General features: G+C 40.5%; 1 protein-coding gene across 1 annotated transcript; it reads right to left on the bottom strand.

Annotated features, from left to right (window-relative positions):
- Nucleotides 1–3,286: 3,286 nt before the first annotated feature.
- On the bottom strand, nt 3,287–5,679 carry LOC110096989 (putative 12-oxophytodienoate reductase 11). The gene is made up of 5 exons (XM_020823170.2): nt 5,493–5,679; nt 5,014–5,154; nt 4,716–4,846; nt 4,254–4,430; nt 3,287–4,120 (listed from the first exon to the last, which is right to left on the bottom strand). The coding sequence occupies exons 1-5, from the start codon at nt 5,549–5,551 to the stop codon at nt 3,528–3,530; spliced, it is 1,101 nt and encodes a 366-aa protein (XP_020678829.1). The 5' UTR covers nt 5,552–5,679; the 3' UTR covers nt 3,287–3,527.
- Nucleotides 5,680–21,052: the final 15,373 nt, after the last annotated feature.

Genomic DNA, 21,052 nt, shown 5'->3' with positions numbered 1-21,052 from the left:
TTCAACTGATTGAACTGTGAACCGATCGGCAGGCCAGTTTCGTTAACCCATAAAATCGATTTCGAAGTAAATCAGGAAAAAATCGGTCATCCAGTCGGTTATACGGTGAATCGTAGAACCGATGTGGTTCAAAATACGAAGGATTTGCATCGTTGATTGTAGATCAAAAGACCAATTAGCAAATACATGAAAATAACCTGAAGACGTTCGATTCAAGCCATTTTAATTAATTTTGCTCATTGCGAGTTCGTGTGTGAAGTCTTGTTCATCTCCTCGATAGCCCTAGTTGCAACTATCATTGGTGATTGGCAAACTAGACGACAACATGTGTGCGGTGCCTCTCATGTTGCCGGTATTATTGTTTTAACTTTGAATGAATGATATGTTATATATATTTAGTTGGTTACAATTGAATATGATTTTTTCATGTTATATTGACTGCCTACAAATTTTTAACACTTATTTTTCATAATTTTGTTATATAACTTATTTGACAAGAAGATACATTGTCTTGTCATTTTGCAATTGCCATAGCTTCTTCATGCATTTTCTTCCAATTTTAAAAGCTTATATGGTTTTCTACCTTCATTGTCATTTCTCTTTTGCTGAGTTCAAGTGTGATTACCACATTTTTCTTTATGCTTTGAACTTCATTTTAAAGACTCAAGAATAATATTTTATTCATTGGCATAATGTAATGTCTATTAACGAGAATATATCTTATGCAGAATTTGACTGACTATAGTGGAGCATGGGTGTCAAGGAAAAATATACCTTTGCTACTAAATCTTTGTACCTTCACTTGTGTTATAATTGGCATAGCTATGATCAAGAGATTAGTACCCTTTTGCATTACTTTTTTTTTTTGCTATTTATTATCTTTGCTATTTATTTTAAAAATTATATCATAAGCAATTAGAGTTGCACATATTGAAATAAGGTTGTGAAAAATAGCCTTAGCATCTTTGCACACGCTCAACAAGGATAACACATGGACAAATATGATGGTACATGAAGTCAATGTAGAAGAAATAGGATAAAAAAGAGATAAACTAAAGGTAACATGGCTAGAAATGGTGGGGAAAGATTTGTGCAAAATAGATTTTGAGCTATAATAGTATATTATTTTTATTTATTGGTTCGCTGAGTTTTTGTTTGCTAGTTTTTTACATAAATTTGGTGAGATTGAAGCAAGAAGTTATACCTTAATTCATTAGACCTTTATAAATTAATATTTTTAAAATGCACCCATCTTAAAATGTAATCACTGGAGTGCTTGAATCTTAGAAATGCAAGAGTTTTTTTTTTTTTTTTAAGATGTGAATCAAATGCAATGATATTTATGTCTTTTTGAATGTTGTGTTTGTTGAAAACTTTTATGAATTGCTTTGGGGCACTTTGTTTTGCTTCTAGAGTTACTTTTGCGTATGTCCATTTCATTGCAAAATGAATTATTAACTTATCAACTGATTCTTCTTCTTTTCACTCCCCTTTATTCTGGATTACATAATATTTATAGATATTAAAAAAAAAATCCTATGTTCAGTCAATTTAAAATGGTTTCATATACTTGTTTGCAAAAAAATTAAGATTATAGAAGGAGCTCATTCATGCATTTTGTGTTGGTTCAGTGAGTTTTGCTCGTGGTGTACTTTGTGTGTTTGACCTGTGATAGGAGACATCTAGAACGATGTAATGCAGCATTGAGCGGCATTTTAGAAGTGGTTGGATTGGGCATAAGATAGCGGGTTAGTTAGAAAGGGGACTAAAGATACAATCTGATGCTCGAGCAAAGGAGTATAGATAGAGGAAATTTCCACCAAGAGTTTTTAGTGATGATCTTTACGTAAAGGTGGAGGAAGGTCTACTAGGAGACAAAAAAGAGGAAGCAATAAGTTGCCCCAATGCCCTTAGCTATGAGAGATTATTCTGTACGGACATCGGATGGAAGAACCGTCCAGTACAGCTTAGTACCAAGCGCGGTACACTTTTGGGATGACGTGGTGCATTTTTATTGGTCTCCGGTTGATGACGGGACTCCGCACAGAATAATTTATCCTTAACACCAGTGAAGGCCTCAGTAGGAAGATAAGGATGCTATTGACGTGGCGACATGTATGACTTCTAATTTGCTCATACATACGAAGCTTTATTTGATTATGAAACTAATCATTAATTTACAAAGCCTCTTTAAGTAATTTTCAATTATTATCATAAAATATATTCCTCCTCCCATAGTTGCAATTTCAGATGGCCCCCAAATATCAATGTGTATTGTATGAACTCCAAGGTACATTTTTTGTTGTGTTTTAACGGTTTAGAATGCTATATTTATCCGCCTTTCTGTCACGCTTCTTTACGTTTCCATGCCAACTCTTCCTACCCGCAACTCTTCTTGAAATATCCTTCTTAGCGGCAATGGAAATATTTTCTTTAAGTCTTGAATTTGAATTTTGATCTTCTCTGATGGTTCTTGTTGAAATTATTGTCTCTGAAATTACGTCTCCTCTAACCAACAGCATATCACCACTTCTCTCCTTCATTTCATATTTTCTTTGAATTTGTTCTCACATCAAAACTATCTTCACCTCAATCATTGTCAAAGTTTACTTATCATATAGAATTGGTAGAGAGATTAGAAGAATAATGCCTTGATCTTCTTCTTTAATTTTTACATCTACATTCTTGAGATATAATATAATCTTGTTGAATTCAACCATGTGCTTCCTGAGATCCTTTGATTCATCCATTTGAAGAGTGTATAAATGTTTCTTAAATGTATTCGAGAATCAAAATGTTTGAATTGCTCCAGCGTATTCAAAAAGCCAGAAAACTGAATTACACTAACATATTCAGGAAGCCAGATTTTGAAAAGCTCCAGGGTATCCAGAAGCCAACAAACCTTTACCGGAATTTAAATCTTACACCAACAATCTCCAAGAACAGAGAAAATAAGAATATTACTCATATCCAGGAATCAAACATCCCTCTATATTTATACATCCTAAAGAAGAAAACACAAGCTAAGGTGTAATTAAGACTTCGTTTGAGATGGTTTTTTTAGTGCTTCTTAAAGTAGTTTTCTCGTATTAAGATTAAAATTTTTGTACTAAAAAACTGCTTTAAGAATAAGTAATAAAGTCATCCCAAACGAAGCCTAAAGACTACAAGAAACTAAAGAACCATGTTATACTATCACCTCATGGCTACAGGGAAAACAAAAAACCTGGAGAAACAAAAAAACAGTAAAAAAAAAGTACTAAAAATGAATCACCATAACTAACAATAAGAAAGCAAAGGACAAATTAAGGCCTATATTTCTTAATCAATACAGATACAAGTACATAGGGTATTATACCCTCAAAGTATGCAACATGCAGGATACTGCAAGAATTATTGGGAAACACCCATGCTGTAATTTTAAGGGTCTTTCCAACATGAATAGTAATAATTTAACAACTAATGATCATATCTTTAAAGCTGTAATTTTATGGGTCTTTCCAACAGAAATGGTAATAATTAACAACTTATGATGTGGAATCAAGAAATGGGTAGTCTGTATATCCAACGACAGGATCAGGAATGTAGAAAGTTTCTCTATTATAATTGTTAAGAGGAGCATCAAGCTTGAACCGTCGAGGAAGATCAGGATTAGCTAAGAATACTCGACCATAAGCAACCAGATCTGCATAACCAGTAGCAATGGCCCTATTTCCATCTTCTCTGTCATATCCTCCCGCAACTATAAATGTTCCCTTGAAAGCTCTCCTCATTGGAAGGAGAGAATGCGGAGTCTCTGTCTTTTCTCCCACTGTAATCATCCTAGGCTCCACCATATGACAGTAGAGAATCCCATATTTGTTAAGTGAATTGGCCATGTAGAGGCCAAGTGCTTCTGGGTTTGAATCCCCGGCCTCGGAGTAGGCGGCAAATGGCGATAGCCTTATGCCAACCTTGCCAGCTCCAATCTCATCAACAACAGCTTCTACTACTTCCAGCGCAAAGCGGCAGCGATTCTCTAGGCTGCCTCCATACTTATCAATTCGATCATTGACTTGATCCTTTAGAAACTGATCAATCAAATATCCATGAGCTCCATGGATCTCAACTCCATCAAAGCCTGAGCAATTGAAAACGTTTAATTAGTACAGCAAGTTTGCACTGCAAGCAAGTTGCAAATGGAACTAGAACATGGCATTTGGCTAAAAAAGGCAAAAACTAAATTGAGTACCAGAAGGCTAATGAACACTAACCGGCCTCAATGGCATTCCTTGCAGCCAGTCTGAAATCATTGACAACATCTGCAATTTCTTCTGTTGCTAAACGCCGAGGAGGAGAAAAAGTTGAAACATCAATACCATTAGCTCGGACTACAGGTTTTATTGGTTTGTCAGTGGACGATATTGGAGCTTGCCCATTAGGCTGGAAATCTGTGGTAAAACATAGTCATGATAGTCAGATTTTCATTAGAGATATCATTGATGCCTTAATTTTAGCAACGAAGCTCTGCAAATCCAATCTTTATTTAACCTATCGTTTTGATTTGCTAAGCATTCAATTAAATATGTATATGATGGAAAGACTACAAATGAGTTGCAGGTCTCACACCTTAATTAGGGAATTTACAAGAAGATGAAGCTATCAACAGAACCAAAGCTATGTAGAATACTAAATGACAAAAATAAAATTTTTCAGTATCGGTAGGTAAGAGGTACCGTAATTTGAAACCCTTCCGACGTGCCAAATTTGACAAAAAAAGATGCCACCCTTTTCATGAACTGCATCTACGATAGGTTTCCATGCTTCCACCTGCTCTTTGGACCAGATTCCAGGTGTGGATGGATACCTAATACCACAAGCGGGATAAACCAGCCACTTAACAAGCATTACTGGAATTTTTTTTTTAAAAAAAAAGGTAAAAACTTTACCTAAATGGAAGTAATTTAAACATTTAAAAACAAGAATTTTGCTAGCAGATAAGTGATCAAACAAGTTAGGGCTGGCAAAACGTACCCCTGAGCCGTGTCGGAAATTCCAGTGGCTTCAGCTATTAGAAGGCCGCCTTTGGAGGTTCTTTGAGAGTAATATAAGATCGCAGGGGGTTGAGGAACATTGCCAAAGGACCTTTGCCTCGTCAGTGGCGCCAGTACTACTCTGAAGATATTCAAGGAGTCAAAACGAAATCGGAAGAACAAAGCGTGGATACTGAAACTTCTTAGAGAAAGAAAATCACCATTGTTACACTTCAATTACTTTGATTCACTAAAAATTATTCATGAAAATTGCAAAACTCCACCAGATAATGCTAAAACATAATATGATTTGCTTAATATTTATCTACAAAGCATGAAACCAAAAAACCCAAAAATAGATACAGAAAGATTCACAGAATTGCCCCTTCGATAAATTCTAGAACTATATGGAGATAGACCAAGAACAAGAACATAGCTTGATAGCCACCATGGATATAAAAAGAGAAGATCTTTACTGACCTATGAGAAAGATCGAAAGCTCCCATTTTGTAGGGAGTAAGGAGAGGCGCTGGAGCCATAGCCTCATAAACAAGAGAACAAAGCAAAAAATCGTATCTTTGAAATTGTTTCTTCCCTTTTTCTTCTTTTATATTGGCAGGAAAAGATTCAATCTCCCGTCATTGCATACGCTATAAGGTCGGTTAGGTTAATAAATTCTTTTTCGTAAAACAGAGTGCATTTCCAAGCATGTCCACGTTCATTGAATCATGTGATGAGCAACGCCGAAATGATTTTTATTTAAATTTAATCCCTCAACAAAATATTAGAGGCTTAATAAATTAATTCCTATATTTATAAAATATAATACAAAATGCTTAATAAAATTATTCATATATTAATAAAATATATAGTAAAAAAGCCTAAGATGTTTTCATCCTCAATAGTTATTATTGTTTAAAAAATGAGTGTTGAGCAAATTGGTTTAGCCATCTCTATATCTCTATATTAGCTTGTTAGTAAAGTCAAATTTTTATTGTTGATTTTTTTTAAATAGTAAATATCCAAATGACAGATCAAATTATTATTTTTATATTAATTGAGGGATCAAACAATGACCTTCGAGAGAAATCTAACAATTCAAGTTGATACGGCATCACAAAATTATCTCGATCGGGCATGAATCTCGAGGCAAAAGCTAGTTGGAAACTTCAAAAATTAATTTTGGGAGCACCCGAACTCCGATTTCAGCGAGCTTACAGTCAAACTGAGCGTCTCGGAAATACGAACCCAACGACACCAAGATCAACCCAATCCGAGCCCAAATTGTTGAATTCATGTCTGTCATCATACTTCTCCCCGATGCTGGAAGTTTGCTCCGTCATTCCAACCTCTCTCCTTACAACGGTCTATCCGACCTCCATTGCCAACCACCAAACATCGGAACTCCACAAGATCTCTCGAAGAAAAGAGAGAAGGAGGGGAAATCTCCGGACTTCCTTGCCAAGAGAGGGGCCTCGAAAAATCGAGGGAAGGCCTCAATAGAAAGGACAGAGGGAGAAGAGAATGAGGGGAAATCTCCGAACTTCCTTGCCAAGAGAGGGGCCTCGAAAAATCGAGGGAAGGCCTCAATAGAAAGGACAGAGGGAGAAGAGAAGGATGGGAAATCTCCGAACTTCCTTGCCAAGAGAGGGGCCTCGAAAAATCGAGGGAAGGCCTCAATGGAAAGGACAGAGGGAGAAGAGAAGGAGGGGAAATTCTCGCGAACTTCCTTGCCAAAGGAGGGGCCTCGAAAAAATCGAGGAAAGGCCTCAATAGAAAGGAACAGAGGGAGAAGAGAAGGATGAGAATCTCCGACTTCCTTGCCAAGAGGGGCCTCGAAAAATCGAGGGGAAGGCCTCAATGGAAAGACAGAGGGAGAAGAGAAGGAGGGAAATCTCCGAACTTCCTTGCAAGAGAGGGGCCTCGAAAAATCGAGGAAGCCTCAATAGAAGGATATGAGGGGAAGAGAAGAAGAGAAAAAAAGAGAGAAAGAGAGAGGAGGAGAGATTTTCTAAGGCCCTGGTCTATTTATAGACTGTTTTGGAGCAGAAGGAAGGAGAAGTTTCTAGAGTTTTTCTAATTCTTCTAAAATTTGTTTTCTGAATTTTTTTCCAGAATTTTTTTGGAATTTTTTTGAATTTTTTTGTATTTTGATTTTTTGAATCATCCATGTGGGTCCCACTTAATTGAAACAAAAAATTAATATAACGTCGGGTTACCAGAGCGCGGAAAAAAGGATCGGCCTCAGTGGCGCTCACAGGGCCTCACGCGCCTCCAGCCGCCGTATGCCGTGCACCGCGCGGCGGCGGGCGCGCCGGCCGGGCCGGCGCCGGCCACGGTCGCCGGTTTGGCCGCCACGCAGTCCGGGCCCGATTTTCGGCCCGGACGGTCCGATTTCGGACGTTTTTTGGGGTGCCTCGGACACGTTTTTCGACGTTCCGGATCTCGATTTCGCACTTTCGGGAACTCACACGGGGCCTCTACAATCAAGTTTGTGCAAATGTTCAACTTGGAACGCTAATTTTTTGAGCAATTCGGCGAATGTAAAATTTCGATACAAGTATTGTTTCGAACTTCTGGAGCATTCGAGCCGTCGAAAATAGGTGGGGCACACGGTCCTTCAGGCCAAACAAACATGTATATGTAACTCTTACCATGTAATGCAATCTATATGATGTACATTTGCTACATCAATCCAAGGCCTTCTCCTAAGGAAGGGCCTCATTTGTAATCGACTGCAATACTAGTGGATTCATTCAAACTGGGCTAGGCCCCGTGGTTTTTCCCCCTTTTTCAGGGGTTTTCCACGTAAAAACTTTGGTGTCTCTTATGAACGCTACACCCTCTCACTTATCTGATTGTGTGCTGGATCTTCGTACAACGCTAAGACGTTAAACTATATATTTCTCTACCGCCGCGAATATTCCAGGACGCAACAGTTTGGCGCCGTCTGTGGGAAAGTGATTCCCGACTGGGGGGCAACTTTTGCTCCAATCTCAAAAGATCGCTCTTATCAACTTCCTGCATCAGTCATTGTTGCATTAAATGCGGACTGGGGGGCAACTTTGACTCAAACCATGGTCAAATAGATCCTCCAATACCTTCAACACCAAGTTGATATTTCAGGAATATCCGAGCAAATGCAAGGATACTTCAAATCAATTGCAAGCTTTATATAATCCCTTGTTGGACTTCTACTCCTTGGGCAAGGTCTTAACCTCGACCTCAAAAAGGCAGTAATGGTCTAAAAATAGACCATTCTTCACCTTTGATTCGGGATACACGCGGCATTCGCCCCCTCCCAATCAAGGTAAAATCGATCCCAGGGGGATCCGATTCGACCTCTTCCACACAGGTTAACGTCGTCGAGCAAAGGCTCCGACATATAACCTCGGAAATGTCTTACATCTTTGGTGGATTCTCTCGGCCTCTTCCACACAGGTTAACGTCATCGAGCAAAGGCTCTGACATATAACCTCGGAAAGGTCCTATATCCTTGGTGGATTCTCTCGACATCTTCCACATAGGTTAACGTCGTCGAGCAAAGGCTCCGACATACAACCTCGGAAAGGTCCTACATCCTTGGTGGATTCTCTCGACCTCTTTGACACAGGTTAACGTCGTCGAGTAAAGGCTTCGACATATAACCTCGGAAAGGTCCTATATCCTTGGTTGATTCTCTCGACCTCTTCGACACAGGTTAACTTCGTCGAGCAAAGGCTCCGACATACAACCTCGGAAAGGTCCTATATCCTTGGTGGATTATCCCGACCTCTTCCACACAGGTTAACGTCGTCGAGCAAAGGCTTCGACATACAACCTCGGAAAGGTCCTATATCCATGGTGGATTCTCTCGACCTCTTCCGCACAAGTTAACGTCGTGGAGCAAAGGCTCCGACATACAACCTCGGAAAGGTCCTACATTCTTGGTGGATTCTCCCGACCTCTTCCACACAGGTTAACGTCGTCGAGCAAAGGCTCCTACATACAACCTCAGAAAGGTTTCACATTCTTGGTGGATTCTCCCGACCTATTCCACACAGGTTAACGTCGTCGAGCAAAGGCTCCGACATACAACCTCGAAAAGGTCTCACATCCTTGATGGATTCTCCCAACCGCTTCCATATATGTTGACGTCATCAAGCAAAAGGCTCTGACAAACAACCTCGGATAGATTATACATCCTTGGTTAACATCACCAAAATGCCGTAAATAGACTTCCATCGGACTTCTACACAAAGTTAAATTTCTACCTGATGTTGAATTTCCTCCTATCGCTGAACTTTTGCCTTGCAGGACTTTCAACGGACTAATATCTAATGTTGTACTTCTACACGACGTCGGACTTCTACTCGTAAGCGGACTTCTACTCGTCGTCATACTCCTGCTCGTCGACAAATTTTCGTCGGTCTTCTACCCGACGTTGAACTTCTACCCAACGTCGGACTTCTTCCTGTCGTCGAACTTCTGTTCGTTAGCGGACTTCTACTCGTCGTCGGACTTCTGCTCGTCGACGAACTTTCGTCGGTCTTATACCCGACGTTGAACTTCTACCCGACGTCGGACTTCTCCTTGTCGTCGGGCTTCTGCTCGTCAGCGGACTTCTACTCGTTGAAAAATTTTCGTCGGTCTTCTACCCGACGTTGAACTTCTATCCAACGTCGGACTTCTGCTCGTTAGCAGACTTCTACCCAACGTCGGACTTTTGCTCGTAAGCGGACTTCTACTCGTCGTCAGACTCCTGCTCGTCAATGAATTTTCGTCGGTCTTCTACCCGACGTTGAACTTCTACCCGACGTCGGACTTCTGCTCATCAGTGGACTCCTACTCGTCATCGGACTTCTGCTCGTCAGCGGACTCCTACTTGTCGTTGGACTCCTGCTTGTCAACGAACATTCGTTGGTCTTCTACCCGACGTTGAAGTTCTACCGGACGTCGGACTCCTACTCGTCGTCGGACTTCTGCTCGTCGACGAACTTTCGTCGGTCTTCTACCTTACGTTGAACTTCTACCCGACGTCGGACTTCTCCTTGTCGTCGGGCTTCTGCTCATCAGCGGACTTCTACTCATCGTCAGACTCCTGCTCGTCGATAAATTTTCATCGGTCTTCAACCCGACGTTGAACTTCTATCAGACGTCGGACTTCTGCTCGTCAGCGGACTTCTACCCGACATCGGACTTCTGCTCGTAAGAGGGCTTCTACTCGTCGTCAGACTCCTGCTCGTCAACGAATTTTCGTCGGTCTTCTACCCGACGTTGAACTTCTACCCGACGTTGGACTTCTGCTCGTCAGCGGACTCCTACTTGTCGTCGGACTTCTGCTCGTCAGCGGACTCCTACGCGTCGTCGGACTTCTACTCATCGACGAACTTTCGTCGGTCTTCTACCCGACGTTGAACTTCTACCAGACGTCGGACTCCTACTCGTCGTCGGACTTCTGCTCGTCGACGAACTTTTGTCGGTCTTCTACCTGACGTTGAACTTCTACCCGACGTCGGACTTCTTCCTGTCGTCGGACTTCTGCTCGTTAGCGGACTCCTACTCTTCGTCGGACTTCTGCTCGTCGATGAACTTTCGTCGGTCTTCTACCCGAGGTTGAACTTCTACCAAACGTCGGACTTCTCCTTGTCGTCGGACTTCTGCTCTTCAACAGACTACTACTAGTCATCGGCTTCTCGCTCGACTGCTACTTGTAACGCACACTCGAACTCTCCCCTTTGGCTCCACACTCGATCGTTGACTGCTAATAGGCTTCAACTCGATCGTTCATCACCAGTAAACTTCCGCTCAAATGGCATTAAAAATCCCGTAACTCCTGCACGTGAGAAGGGGCGCTAATTCGAGTAGGAGAAATTTCTCTCTCGCAAATAGCGGAAGCCTCAACCGTCAGAAAGTCATGGGGGAAGGAAGAGAAATCCTGTAACTCCTGCACGCGAGGAGGGGCGCTAATTCGAGTGGGGGAAATTTCCCGCTCGCAAATAGCGGAAGCCTCAACCGTCAGAAAGCCGTGGGGAAGAAAGAAAAATCATGTAACTCCTGCATGCGAGGAGGGGCGCTAATTCGAACAGGAGAAATTTCCCGCTCGCAAATAGCGGAAGACTCAACAGTTAGAAAGCCGTGGGGTAAGAAAGAGAAATCCCGTAACTCCTGCGCGCGACGAGGGGCATTAATTCGAGCAGGGGAAATTTCCCGCTCGCAAATAACGGAAGCCTCAGCCGCCAGAGAGCCAGAGGGAGAAAGAAAGAGAAGGTGCAATTTTTTTAAAGGCCTAGGGGGCCTATTTATAGGTTTTGGAGAAAGAATGGGGGAGTTATTACAATTTTTGGATGGGTTCGCATGAGCGGCCTTCAGGCCGTGCGGTGATCTTGCGAGGAACCACGCGAGGATCGCGGTCCTCGGTTCTGCGCGACAACGGTCCGCGGCTGCTTTTCTGCGCCGCCGCCGGCGCGGCAGCGGCCGGCCGGCAGTTCTGGTCAGTTCGACCGCCCGGTCTATTCCGATCCTGTTTTTCGCCCCGATAAGTCCAAATTCGACGTTTTTGGGGTCCCCGGACAAGTTTTTTTTACGTTCCGGACTCAATTTTGCAACTTTCAAAACTCAACGGGACCTCTATGAAGAAGTTCGAGCAAGATGTAAATTTTTGGAACGTATTTTTTGGCGTTTATACCAATGCAAATTTTCAAAGCATATATTTTCGAACTCCTAGAGCTTCGACGTCCGAAAATAGGGGGGCAACTTATACGGCATCACAAAATTATCTCGATCGGGCATGAATCTCGAGGCAAAAGCTAGTTGGAAACTTCAAAAAATAATTTTGGGATCACCCGAACTCCGATTTCAACGAGCTTACATTCAAACTTAGCGTCTCGGAAATACGAACCCAACGACACCAAGATTAACCTAATCCGAGCCCAAATGAGTCTGAATCAAGGGCTCAAAGCGATGTTGGAAGGTTCAAACCGCAATTTGAGTTACCAAACGGTCTCCGATTTTGACGAGCTTATACTCGAATCGAACGGCTCGACGAGACAAATCCAACGAGCTCAAGATCGCTGAATTCCAACATCATTAAGGCCTTCAAATGCCTAACAAACGGTGCATGATCAAAGGATTCGATATCGGCCGTCTTTCAAAAACACTCCCAATTCGCCCCTGATCTCACGCCTATTTACGGGCTATGCCACTCCAGGAAAACTATAAATAGAGCCCTCATTCTACACCAAGGGGACTCAAGTGAAGAGAGAGAAGAAGAAGAGAAGAAGGAAGAAGCTCATCCTCGACTACCGCCGGAGCTCTTCCTGCCGCTCGAACACGCGGGGATTCTGCGTGATATTCGGGAAAACGCAGGAATTCTTCCCAACTTCCACGTTATGCTGAAATTCTTCCCAATTTGCAACAGAGTTTCCTTCTGACGCTGAAACTCCGCCCAAGTGAAGCCGGAGTTCTCCTCTCCCACCAACAGACGTCAGACTTCTACCCGACGTCGAACCTTCACTCTTTGCCAAATTTCTACCCGATGTCGGACTTCTACTGGTTATCGGACTTCGCTGGACGTCTACGCGAAGATGGATTTCTTTCCATTGTTGGACTTCTACCCTATGTTGTGCTTATGATCTTCGTCGTCAGACTACAGTCTTTCCGATCTCCGTCGCCCGCCGACTACGGTCCTCCTGGCTTATGTCGCCTGCCGACTACGGTCCTCCTGACTTACGTCGCCCGCTGACTACAGTCCTTCTGACCTCCGTCGCCAGCTGACTACGGTCCTCCTGACTTACGTCGCCCACCGACTACAAGCCTTCCGACCTCTGTCGCTCGTCGACTACGGTCCTCCCGACCAAACGAACATGTCAATAATGATTCTTTGTATTCATATCATGTAATGTACTCTATAAAATGTACATCAAGCCAAGACATTTTCCCAAGGAAGGGCCTCATTTGTAATCGACTGCAATACTAGTGGATTCATTCAAACTGGGCTAGGCCCTGTGATTTTTCGCCCTTTTTCAGGGGTTTTCCACGTAAAAAACTTGGTGTCTCATAAATGCTAGACCCTCTCTCTTTATCTGATTGCGTGCCAGTTGCTAAGACGATAAACTTTATATTTCTCTACCGCCGTGAATACTTTTGGACGCAACACAAGTATTACTCAAGTCTAAGGTCATTAAGGTGCTTAAATGTCTATATAATAATTTATGATAAAAAAAACGAGCAATAGTCATTCAATGAAGTGTTTTGGGAATTACAAAGTATCAAGGTTTTCAGAACCGGACCGGACAACGAACCGGAGGAAGGAGAGGCTCACGGTTCGACCGGTTGAACTGGGGTCGAACCGGATGACGTAATAAATCATAATATTATTTAAAAAATAAAATAAAAAAATTAAATTTTCCTATAATTCATTCATTCAACATTTTATTTTCATAGCTCCTAATTAAAATAACATAAACATGGCATCAATTAAGTTTATGAAACATAAACAAATATCATATACTATAAGTGTCTCTTCAAATAAGTCAATAAAACATAAACAAATGCATAACTTTTGTCATCACACAAAATGTTCATAATTTCATATGAAGTCAAGCTTCAAAATTCAAACATAAATATCAAAATAAATCTAGAAGTCGTCTCCTAGATTTGAAGCATCAAAAGTTATATCCATAAATCATTGTTCATCAAAACATTCCCCTCCAAAAGCATCAATATCTTCATTGCCAATTATTTCATTGTTATTTCGAACATCCTCTAGGACATCACCATCTGCATTTTAGGAATATAAAATATTATATATATATTAAACATCTTTTTCAAATGATATAACTTAAACTAATTATGAACTTACTTTGAGGTTCTTTAGTAGAACTAGTATTAAGTTCTTCAGCAACAGGAATAACATCTTCTGCATATATTTCATTCTCTAAATTCTCCAGAATAAGTTCTGAAACCGGTTCTTCATCAAGCACCCAAAAATCCACCATCTCTATGCTTGTATAATCCAAAGGATCATAGTTTCTTTTTTTTGTTTGAAATCTAAATATAATTAAAAGATTATTAAGATATACAATCATACAAAAATGACATCTAAATATAATTACAAGTCATGTATTCATACCTATTCCTCAAATTGAGGTTGTATCGAACAAAAGTCTATACAGCGGCAGGCAAATCAATCATTTCAATTCAATCAATCAATATCCGTCAATCAAATCAATACGGTCAAATCAATGAAATCAGTCGAGAAAAGCAATACGGAACAATGAATCTATACGACAGTCAATACGGTACAGAAACAGTAGGCAGTAGTACGATGTCCATGTTCATGCTATCAATACAGTATCTATATCTATCAATGTCCATATCAATGCTCAGTAGTATCAATGTTCAGTAGTCAATCGATGAAATCAGTGAAATCGTACGATACAGTAAACCCGATCAAATCCGTAAAATCCGTAAATCAATACATTAAACATGCAATCAATACGATAATACTGAACAATGTATAATCAATGGTCATGTTGCTGTTGTAGAATTCATATTGCTGTTGTAGATATCAATACATTGGTTCTATGAAAAGAGTCGTCACTCTATTGCCCGTCGGCCGCCCGTCGGCATATAATCTCCTTATGACTCCCATCGTTATATCCATGATCCATGATCTATGATTTAAAGGAAAGCCCGTCGGCCCACCATCCTGTACAGGTATCATCTCCAACCAATGTTCAACCAGGTTATACGTGTTTCAGTATCAATAAGCAATCAATAATCAATATTAGAGCAATCATATCAATAATCATAGGCATATCGATTCAATCTATCAATTTCAGTCAAATCAGGAATCATACAAAAATCGGGCAGAGTAACAGTAGTCTATCGAATTTACACAAAAATCCTGCAAAAAGACAAATTCTGAATTTCTCCAAATTACAACAGAATAACCACGGCATCAATACAAGACTATCAATCTATAGAATCCAAATCAAATCAAGTCCTGATAATTTTCTATTCAATTAAAATCGCGTAGAATCAATTCCGACCGATAAAATCATCGTAGAAAATAGTCAAATCGTGTACAATATTCATATCTATAACATACTAAAAGTTGTGCGGTGAAAGTCGTGTCAATATAAAATCAGGTCAAAAGTTCGACTACAAAAACACAAAATAGTGCACAACTCGATCAAAATACAAAATCTTCGAAAACAGAAATAGGATTCGGAGTCCTTACAGCGAGACAAACAAATCTTCTAACAGCGTCGTCGGACGAAAAGCGTTCCGTGGCCTCCAAAACCAAGCTTCCTTCTTCTCTTCCTTCTCTTTCTCTCTCTTGCCTTTTCTCTCTCTCCAAAATGAATCCAAAATATCTCAAATCCGATATTTATTAACACTGATCGTCCCGGACGATCCAAAATTTCGTCCTGGTACGATGGGTTCTCTGGACAAATTTCGTACAGACGAAATCCAAATTCGTCCCGGGCGACTTGCTCTCTGGACAGATTTCGTACAGACGGATCGTCCCGACTGCTCCAGGTTCGTACAGACGAAAATGGCAGATTTCTTCACAAATTTCTTCAGTTCGTCCAGTACTAAATCCAGTTCGTACAGACGAACTGCACTAAAAAAAATCAGCTTTTTGAAGGGTTTTACAACTTGATCTTTGTATCAAGTTAAAATAGTGAACTCTCTATTGTAGTTAATATTTTTTTCATGCAACATTAAAACTATGGCCTCTTACAATCATATTTAATATGTATGTATTAGATCTTTGTATAAAATTAAGATTTTAAACTCTTTTTCTCTACTATCACAAATATGCTAGCATGCAATTGTTTGTTATTATCTAAGGAAAACATTTCTAGCATTTGACAAGCACTTATTCAATTGCTGGCAAAAATAATGCCCATTACAATAGTCCCCCACTCCAACACTCATCAATACTAGATATAGTCTCTCATTCTAGATGTTATAATTTATTTGGTGAAGGCCCCTTGGCTTATCTTTAGAATATTATATTCTTATAACGAAATGGCATCAAGCTCAAATTATTCAACTTACATCATGATAGAGTTTGCATGTCATAAAATTAATTAAACGTTAGGGCTACTCAATTTCTTGGCACCCATGTAGGGCCCTTTTAGTATCATGCTGAATGTTCTCAACCATAATCTCATTAGGATTTTCTATAAATTATCAGTTCAACCTATATTTCACATGTTTCTTAGCTAACTCATAATCTTTTAGCACTTTTAGCGAACTTGAACCAACCTTATTGATGCCCCTTGTGATATTATATGAAATAAATTTCGACACTTTGTTTAAGAGGAATTATTTTTTATGGGCTAATAATCAGTTTGCTCATTATATCTTTCAGTAGTTTATTAGAGTAACAGAATTAAACAAAATTATGTTTCCATGTATGTAGCTTAATGTATAGCAAATATTCTATTTAAAGACCTGTATACGGTGTATAAGTTAATGAAAATGTTTTCTAAGTTTTGTATTTCAAACCAATTCTCTATTCACGACTGTACTTCTCTTCTTCCTCTTTCCTAACTCAAGAAACACAAATCTTGAGTTTTTACATGGTATCAGACACGGCTCATTGATCCATGGCAACAATGGCTTCTTCTTCTTCTACATCTCAGGCGGAAGGAACCACGACGACACCGTCGTCATCAACGCCGACAATTTCCTCCTCCTTAAAATTCGTTCTATCAAATCTCAAGAACGTAGTTCAAAGTCCTCTCTCGCCGAACAATTATCACCTATGGCGTTCACAGATCTTGAAGATCTGTCGAGCAAATGGATTCTCATCCTTTCTCGAAAGCTCCTCACCGATTCCTGAAGCAGTTACTACTTCTCCAGACGGCAACTCAACCTCTAATCCTGCATATGATCAATGGCTTCTCATCGACCAAAATTTTTAGGCGGCCATATGTTCCACGATATCTGCCTCAATTCTACCTTACGTTTTGCATCTCGACTCCACTGCCGAAATATGGCAGATTCTTGAAACTCGGTTTCAAGCTACAAATCGTTCTAAAGTGATACAGCTCAAGAAATGAGCTCTATCGTATCTCTCTCAAGAACTATACTATGGTGCAATACTTGAACGAGGTAAAAATTCTGGTAGATAATATTGCGGCAGCTAGATCTCAAATCGATCCTGAAGAAATAATTCTTCATATCCTTAATGGATTGCCACCGGCGTACCAATCGTTTAAAACATCAATACGCATGATGGTCACTCCGCTAAGCCTTGATCAAATTTACACGCTTCTAATAAGCGAGGAAATCCACATTGCGGCAGACAACGCAAGGTTAGTCTCCTCGGCTGACCAAACTCAAGTTCTGTTCATCAACAGAGGACGCGGTCGTCGTTCAAGATCTCGCCCATCAGTCAATTCCAATCCCCAGTCCGAAAAATCCTCCACGGCTATGATACAATGCCAGATCTGTCTCAAGAAAGGTCACACGGTGATGGATTGTTGGCACCGATCCAACCTCCAGTACATACCAAGATCGGACAAACAACAAAGTAGAGCCATGCTTGCGAATACAAATCAATCTCATACTGATTGGTACCTAGATTCAGGTGCATCTTCGCATATGACCAGATCACTTGACAAATCTCTCCATCTCAACACCCTACTAGGGAATGGACGGCGTTGTGATCGGTGATGGGAGTTCGGTTAGCATTGAAAACTCCGGCCGTGGTTTGCTACCGACTCCCTCTCGTAAGCTCAATCTATCTCATATCTTTCACACACCTGCTATCAAATATAATTTATTGTCCATTTCTCAACTAACTAAAGACAACAACATTCTATTACTTTTGATCCAAGTGGTTTTGTGTTTAAGGATATGCAGACACATAAATAACTTCTTCGGGGACCATGCTGTGACGGTCTCTATCCGTTACGAACTCCGGCGTCTTCTTCTCAACCTAAGGCATTACAGACACACATCAAGAACTTCATCCCGTGGCATCAAAGATTGGGTCATCCCAATCAACGCACACTGGCATCTATTGCTTCCTGTAATAAACAATTACAAATAGATAACATTTTTCATACTTGTCATCCCTGTAATAAATCCAAGACTCATAAGCTTAGTTTTGATCATTCTTCTATTAGACAAACTTCTCTTCTTGCTTTAATTCACACTGATGTATGGGGCCCGGCTCCCGTTGCATCTAATACTGGTTATTTGTATTACGTTATTTTTGTGGAGGACTACTCCTGATTTATGTGGTTTTATCCTATGCGACGTAAATTGGAAGTCATGCCTATTTTTACAGATTTCAAAATGCACATTGAGACCGCTACTTCTCAACGAATTAAATGCATTCGTACCGATGGCGGAGGAGAATATTCGAGCTCGGCTTTCCTGAACTTTCTTAAACAACATGGCATATCTCATCATGTGTCTTGTCCCTATACACCCGAACAAAACGGCGTTGCTGAAAGAAAGCATAGACACATAGTTGAAACTACTCGGGCAATGATGGACACAGCTCACATTCCATTCTCCTGCTGGACTGATACAATGATCACTGCTACTTTTCTTATAAATTTTATGCCCTCTCCAAATACTAACAATTACTCTCTTATTGAATTATGTTATAACAGGACACCGAACTATAAAGCACTACGGGTGTTTGGCTGTGCGTGCTTCCCACATATACCGGCTCAATTTTGGAATAAACTTCAACCCAAAGCCACTCTTTGCGTGTTTGACATCAAAAGGATATAAGAGCTTAGATCTAACCAACAATAAAATTATAATCTCCATGAACGTTAGTTTTGACGAGCATTATTTCCCTTTTGGAATGATCGAACAGCCTAAAAATCATTCTCAGCAAGATCTCTCCCCTCTATTTCTTACTCCCACTACCTCTATACAGCCCACTAAATGTCTTCCGAATAAAACTGTCAGCAACAAGACGTCTAACACCCAACAACTACCACCTTCTAACTATCCTGCATCCATCTCTATTCAACCTCATATACCTTTACCCACTGAGCGGACAACTCAAATTCAACAACCAGAAGGACATCCCATGCAGACAAGAAGGAAAACTGTCTCGGTCAAACCTAGAATCCGCCTCAATTTGCTGCATCAAACTGTGGTCTCATCACAGGATCACTCTTCGTCCTCGTTTCATGAGGCTAACAAACACAAAGAATGGAGGGATGCCATGTCATCCGAATTCTTTGCATTACAAAGCCAAGGTACATGGAGTCTGGTTCCAAGACCGACGGACAAAATGATTCTAGGATGCAGGTGGACATATCAGACTAAGCTTCACGCTGATGGATCAATTGCTAGATACAAAGCTCGATTGGTTGCTTAAGGCAACAACCAAGAATTTGGACTTGATTATACCGAGACGTTTAGTCCTGTGGCAAAGCTCCCAACAATAAGAATTCTTCTCACTGTAGCTCTTAATAACAACTGGAAGGTACACCAACTCGACGTTGCCAACGCGTTCTTGCACGGACGGCTAACTAAAACAGTTTATATGAAGCAACCGATCGGGTTCGTTGACAACACACTTCCAGATTACGTTTGCCTGCTTCACAAAGCCATCTACGGTCTAAAACAAGCACCTCGTCAATGGTATAACACGTTCACTTTGCATCTTGAATCTATTGGCTTCACTCAAAGTACATCTGGTCCGTCTTTCTTTATCTTATGCAAAAATCATATCCAATTATTTTTGTTAATGTATGTTGACGATATACTTCTAACGGGTAACGACTCTCAAACTTTGAATAATGTAATTCAACTTCTAAATCGTCAATTCACAATGAAGCATCTCGGTGAGGTACACTCTTTTCTCGGTATTCAAATCTCTCATATCAATAATGCATATTTTCTTTCACAGCCCAGCCATACAAAGTCTATCATCAAATTAGCAAAACTCAGTAAATGCAATCCGCTTGCCAACCCGACATGCACGAAATTCCCTCAAGACGTCGCTCTCAATCAACTCCTCTCGGATCCTCACATGTATCGACGTATCATGGGGTTTCTACGATATTTGATTCTTACTCGTCCGGATATAGCGTTCAGTGTGAATATTCTGTCTCAACACATGCCGACCCATTGCCACAACATGTCTACATGCTTAAGAGACTGCTCCGCTACCTTCAAGGTACAATCGAGTTCGTCATCCCTATTACAAAATCTAATATGAGTCTTACTTCTTTTTCAGACGCGAATTGGGCGGGTGATCCAGTTTCAAGGAAATCTACTTCTGGATACTGCTCGTTCATAGGGAATACGCTCATTTCTTGGACAGTCAAGAAGCAATCAACCGTTGCACGATCCTCCACGGAATCTGAATATCGAGCGCTAGCTGCACTCGTGGCAGATATTATATTGCTTAGGAGGATCCTTACCGACTTCGGCATCCAACAACATTCTCCTACCAACATCTATTGCCACAATACATCGGCTATAGCTATAGCTAACAACCCGATTTTTCACGCCCGTACAAAACATATTGAGATCGACCACAGATTCACATATTCATCAAAACACCATCCGCCAACTACCTATAAGTACCATTGATAAAACGGCGGACATCTTGACAAAATCACTGTCTACTCCTCGCTTTCATACAGTTAGGAACAAACAGACAGTCGTCGACAAATCATCAGTTTGCGGGGGGATATTAGAGTAATAGAATTAAACAAAATTATGTTGCCATGTATGTAGCTTAAGGTATAGCAAATATTCTATTTAAAGACCTGTATACCGGCGTATGAGTTAATGAGAATGTTTTCTAAGTTTTGTATTTCAAACCAATTATCTATTCACGACTGTACTTCTCTTCTTCCTCTTTCCTAACTGAAGAAACACAAATCTTGAGTTTCTACAGTTTCCACCTTTAACATATGCTTGCTTTTGGCATGCAATTTCAATGAGGTTCAAGTTAATGCTATCAATGCTTATGATGGACTTCAAATCCTTACAAGCACATCAAAAGTTATAGACTATTATGCATATGCAAAAAACTTTCTTGCCACTCTGAA

The sequence above is a fragment of the Dendrobium catenatum genome, unplaced genomic scaffold (assembly GCF_001605985.2).
Source record: "Dendrobium catenatum unplaced genomic scaffold, ASM160598v2 fragScaff_scaffold_133, whole genome shotgun sequence".
In the NCBI taxonomy this organism is placed as follows: Eukaryota; Viridiplantae; Streptophyta; class Magnoliopsida; order Asparagales; family Orchidaceae; genus Dendrobium; species Dendrobium catenatum.
This window is presented reverse-complemented; position numbering and strand designations above follow the sequence as displayed.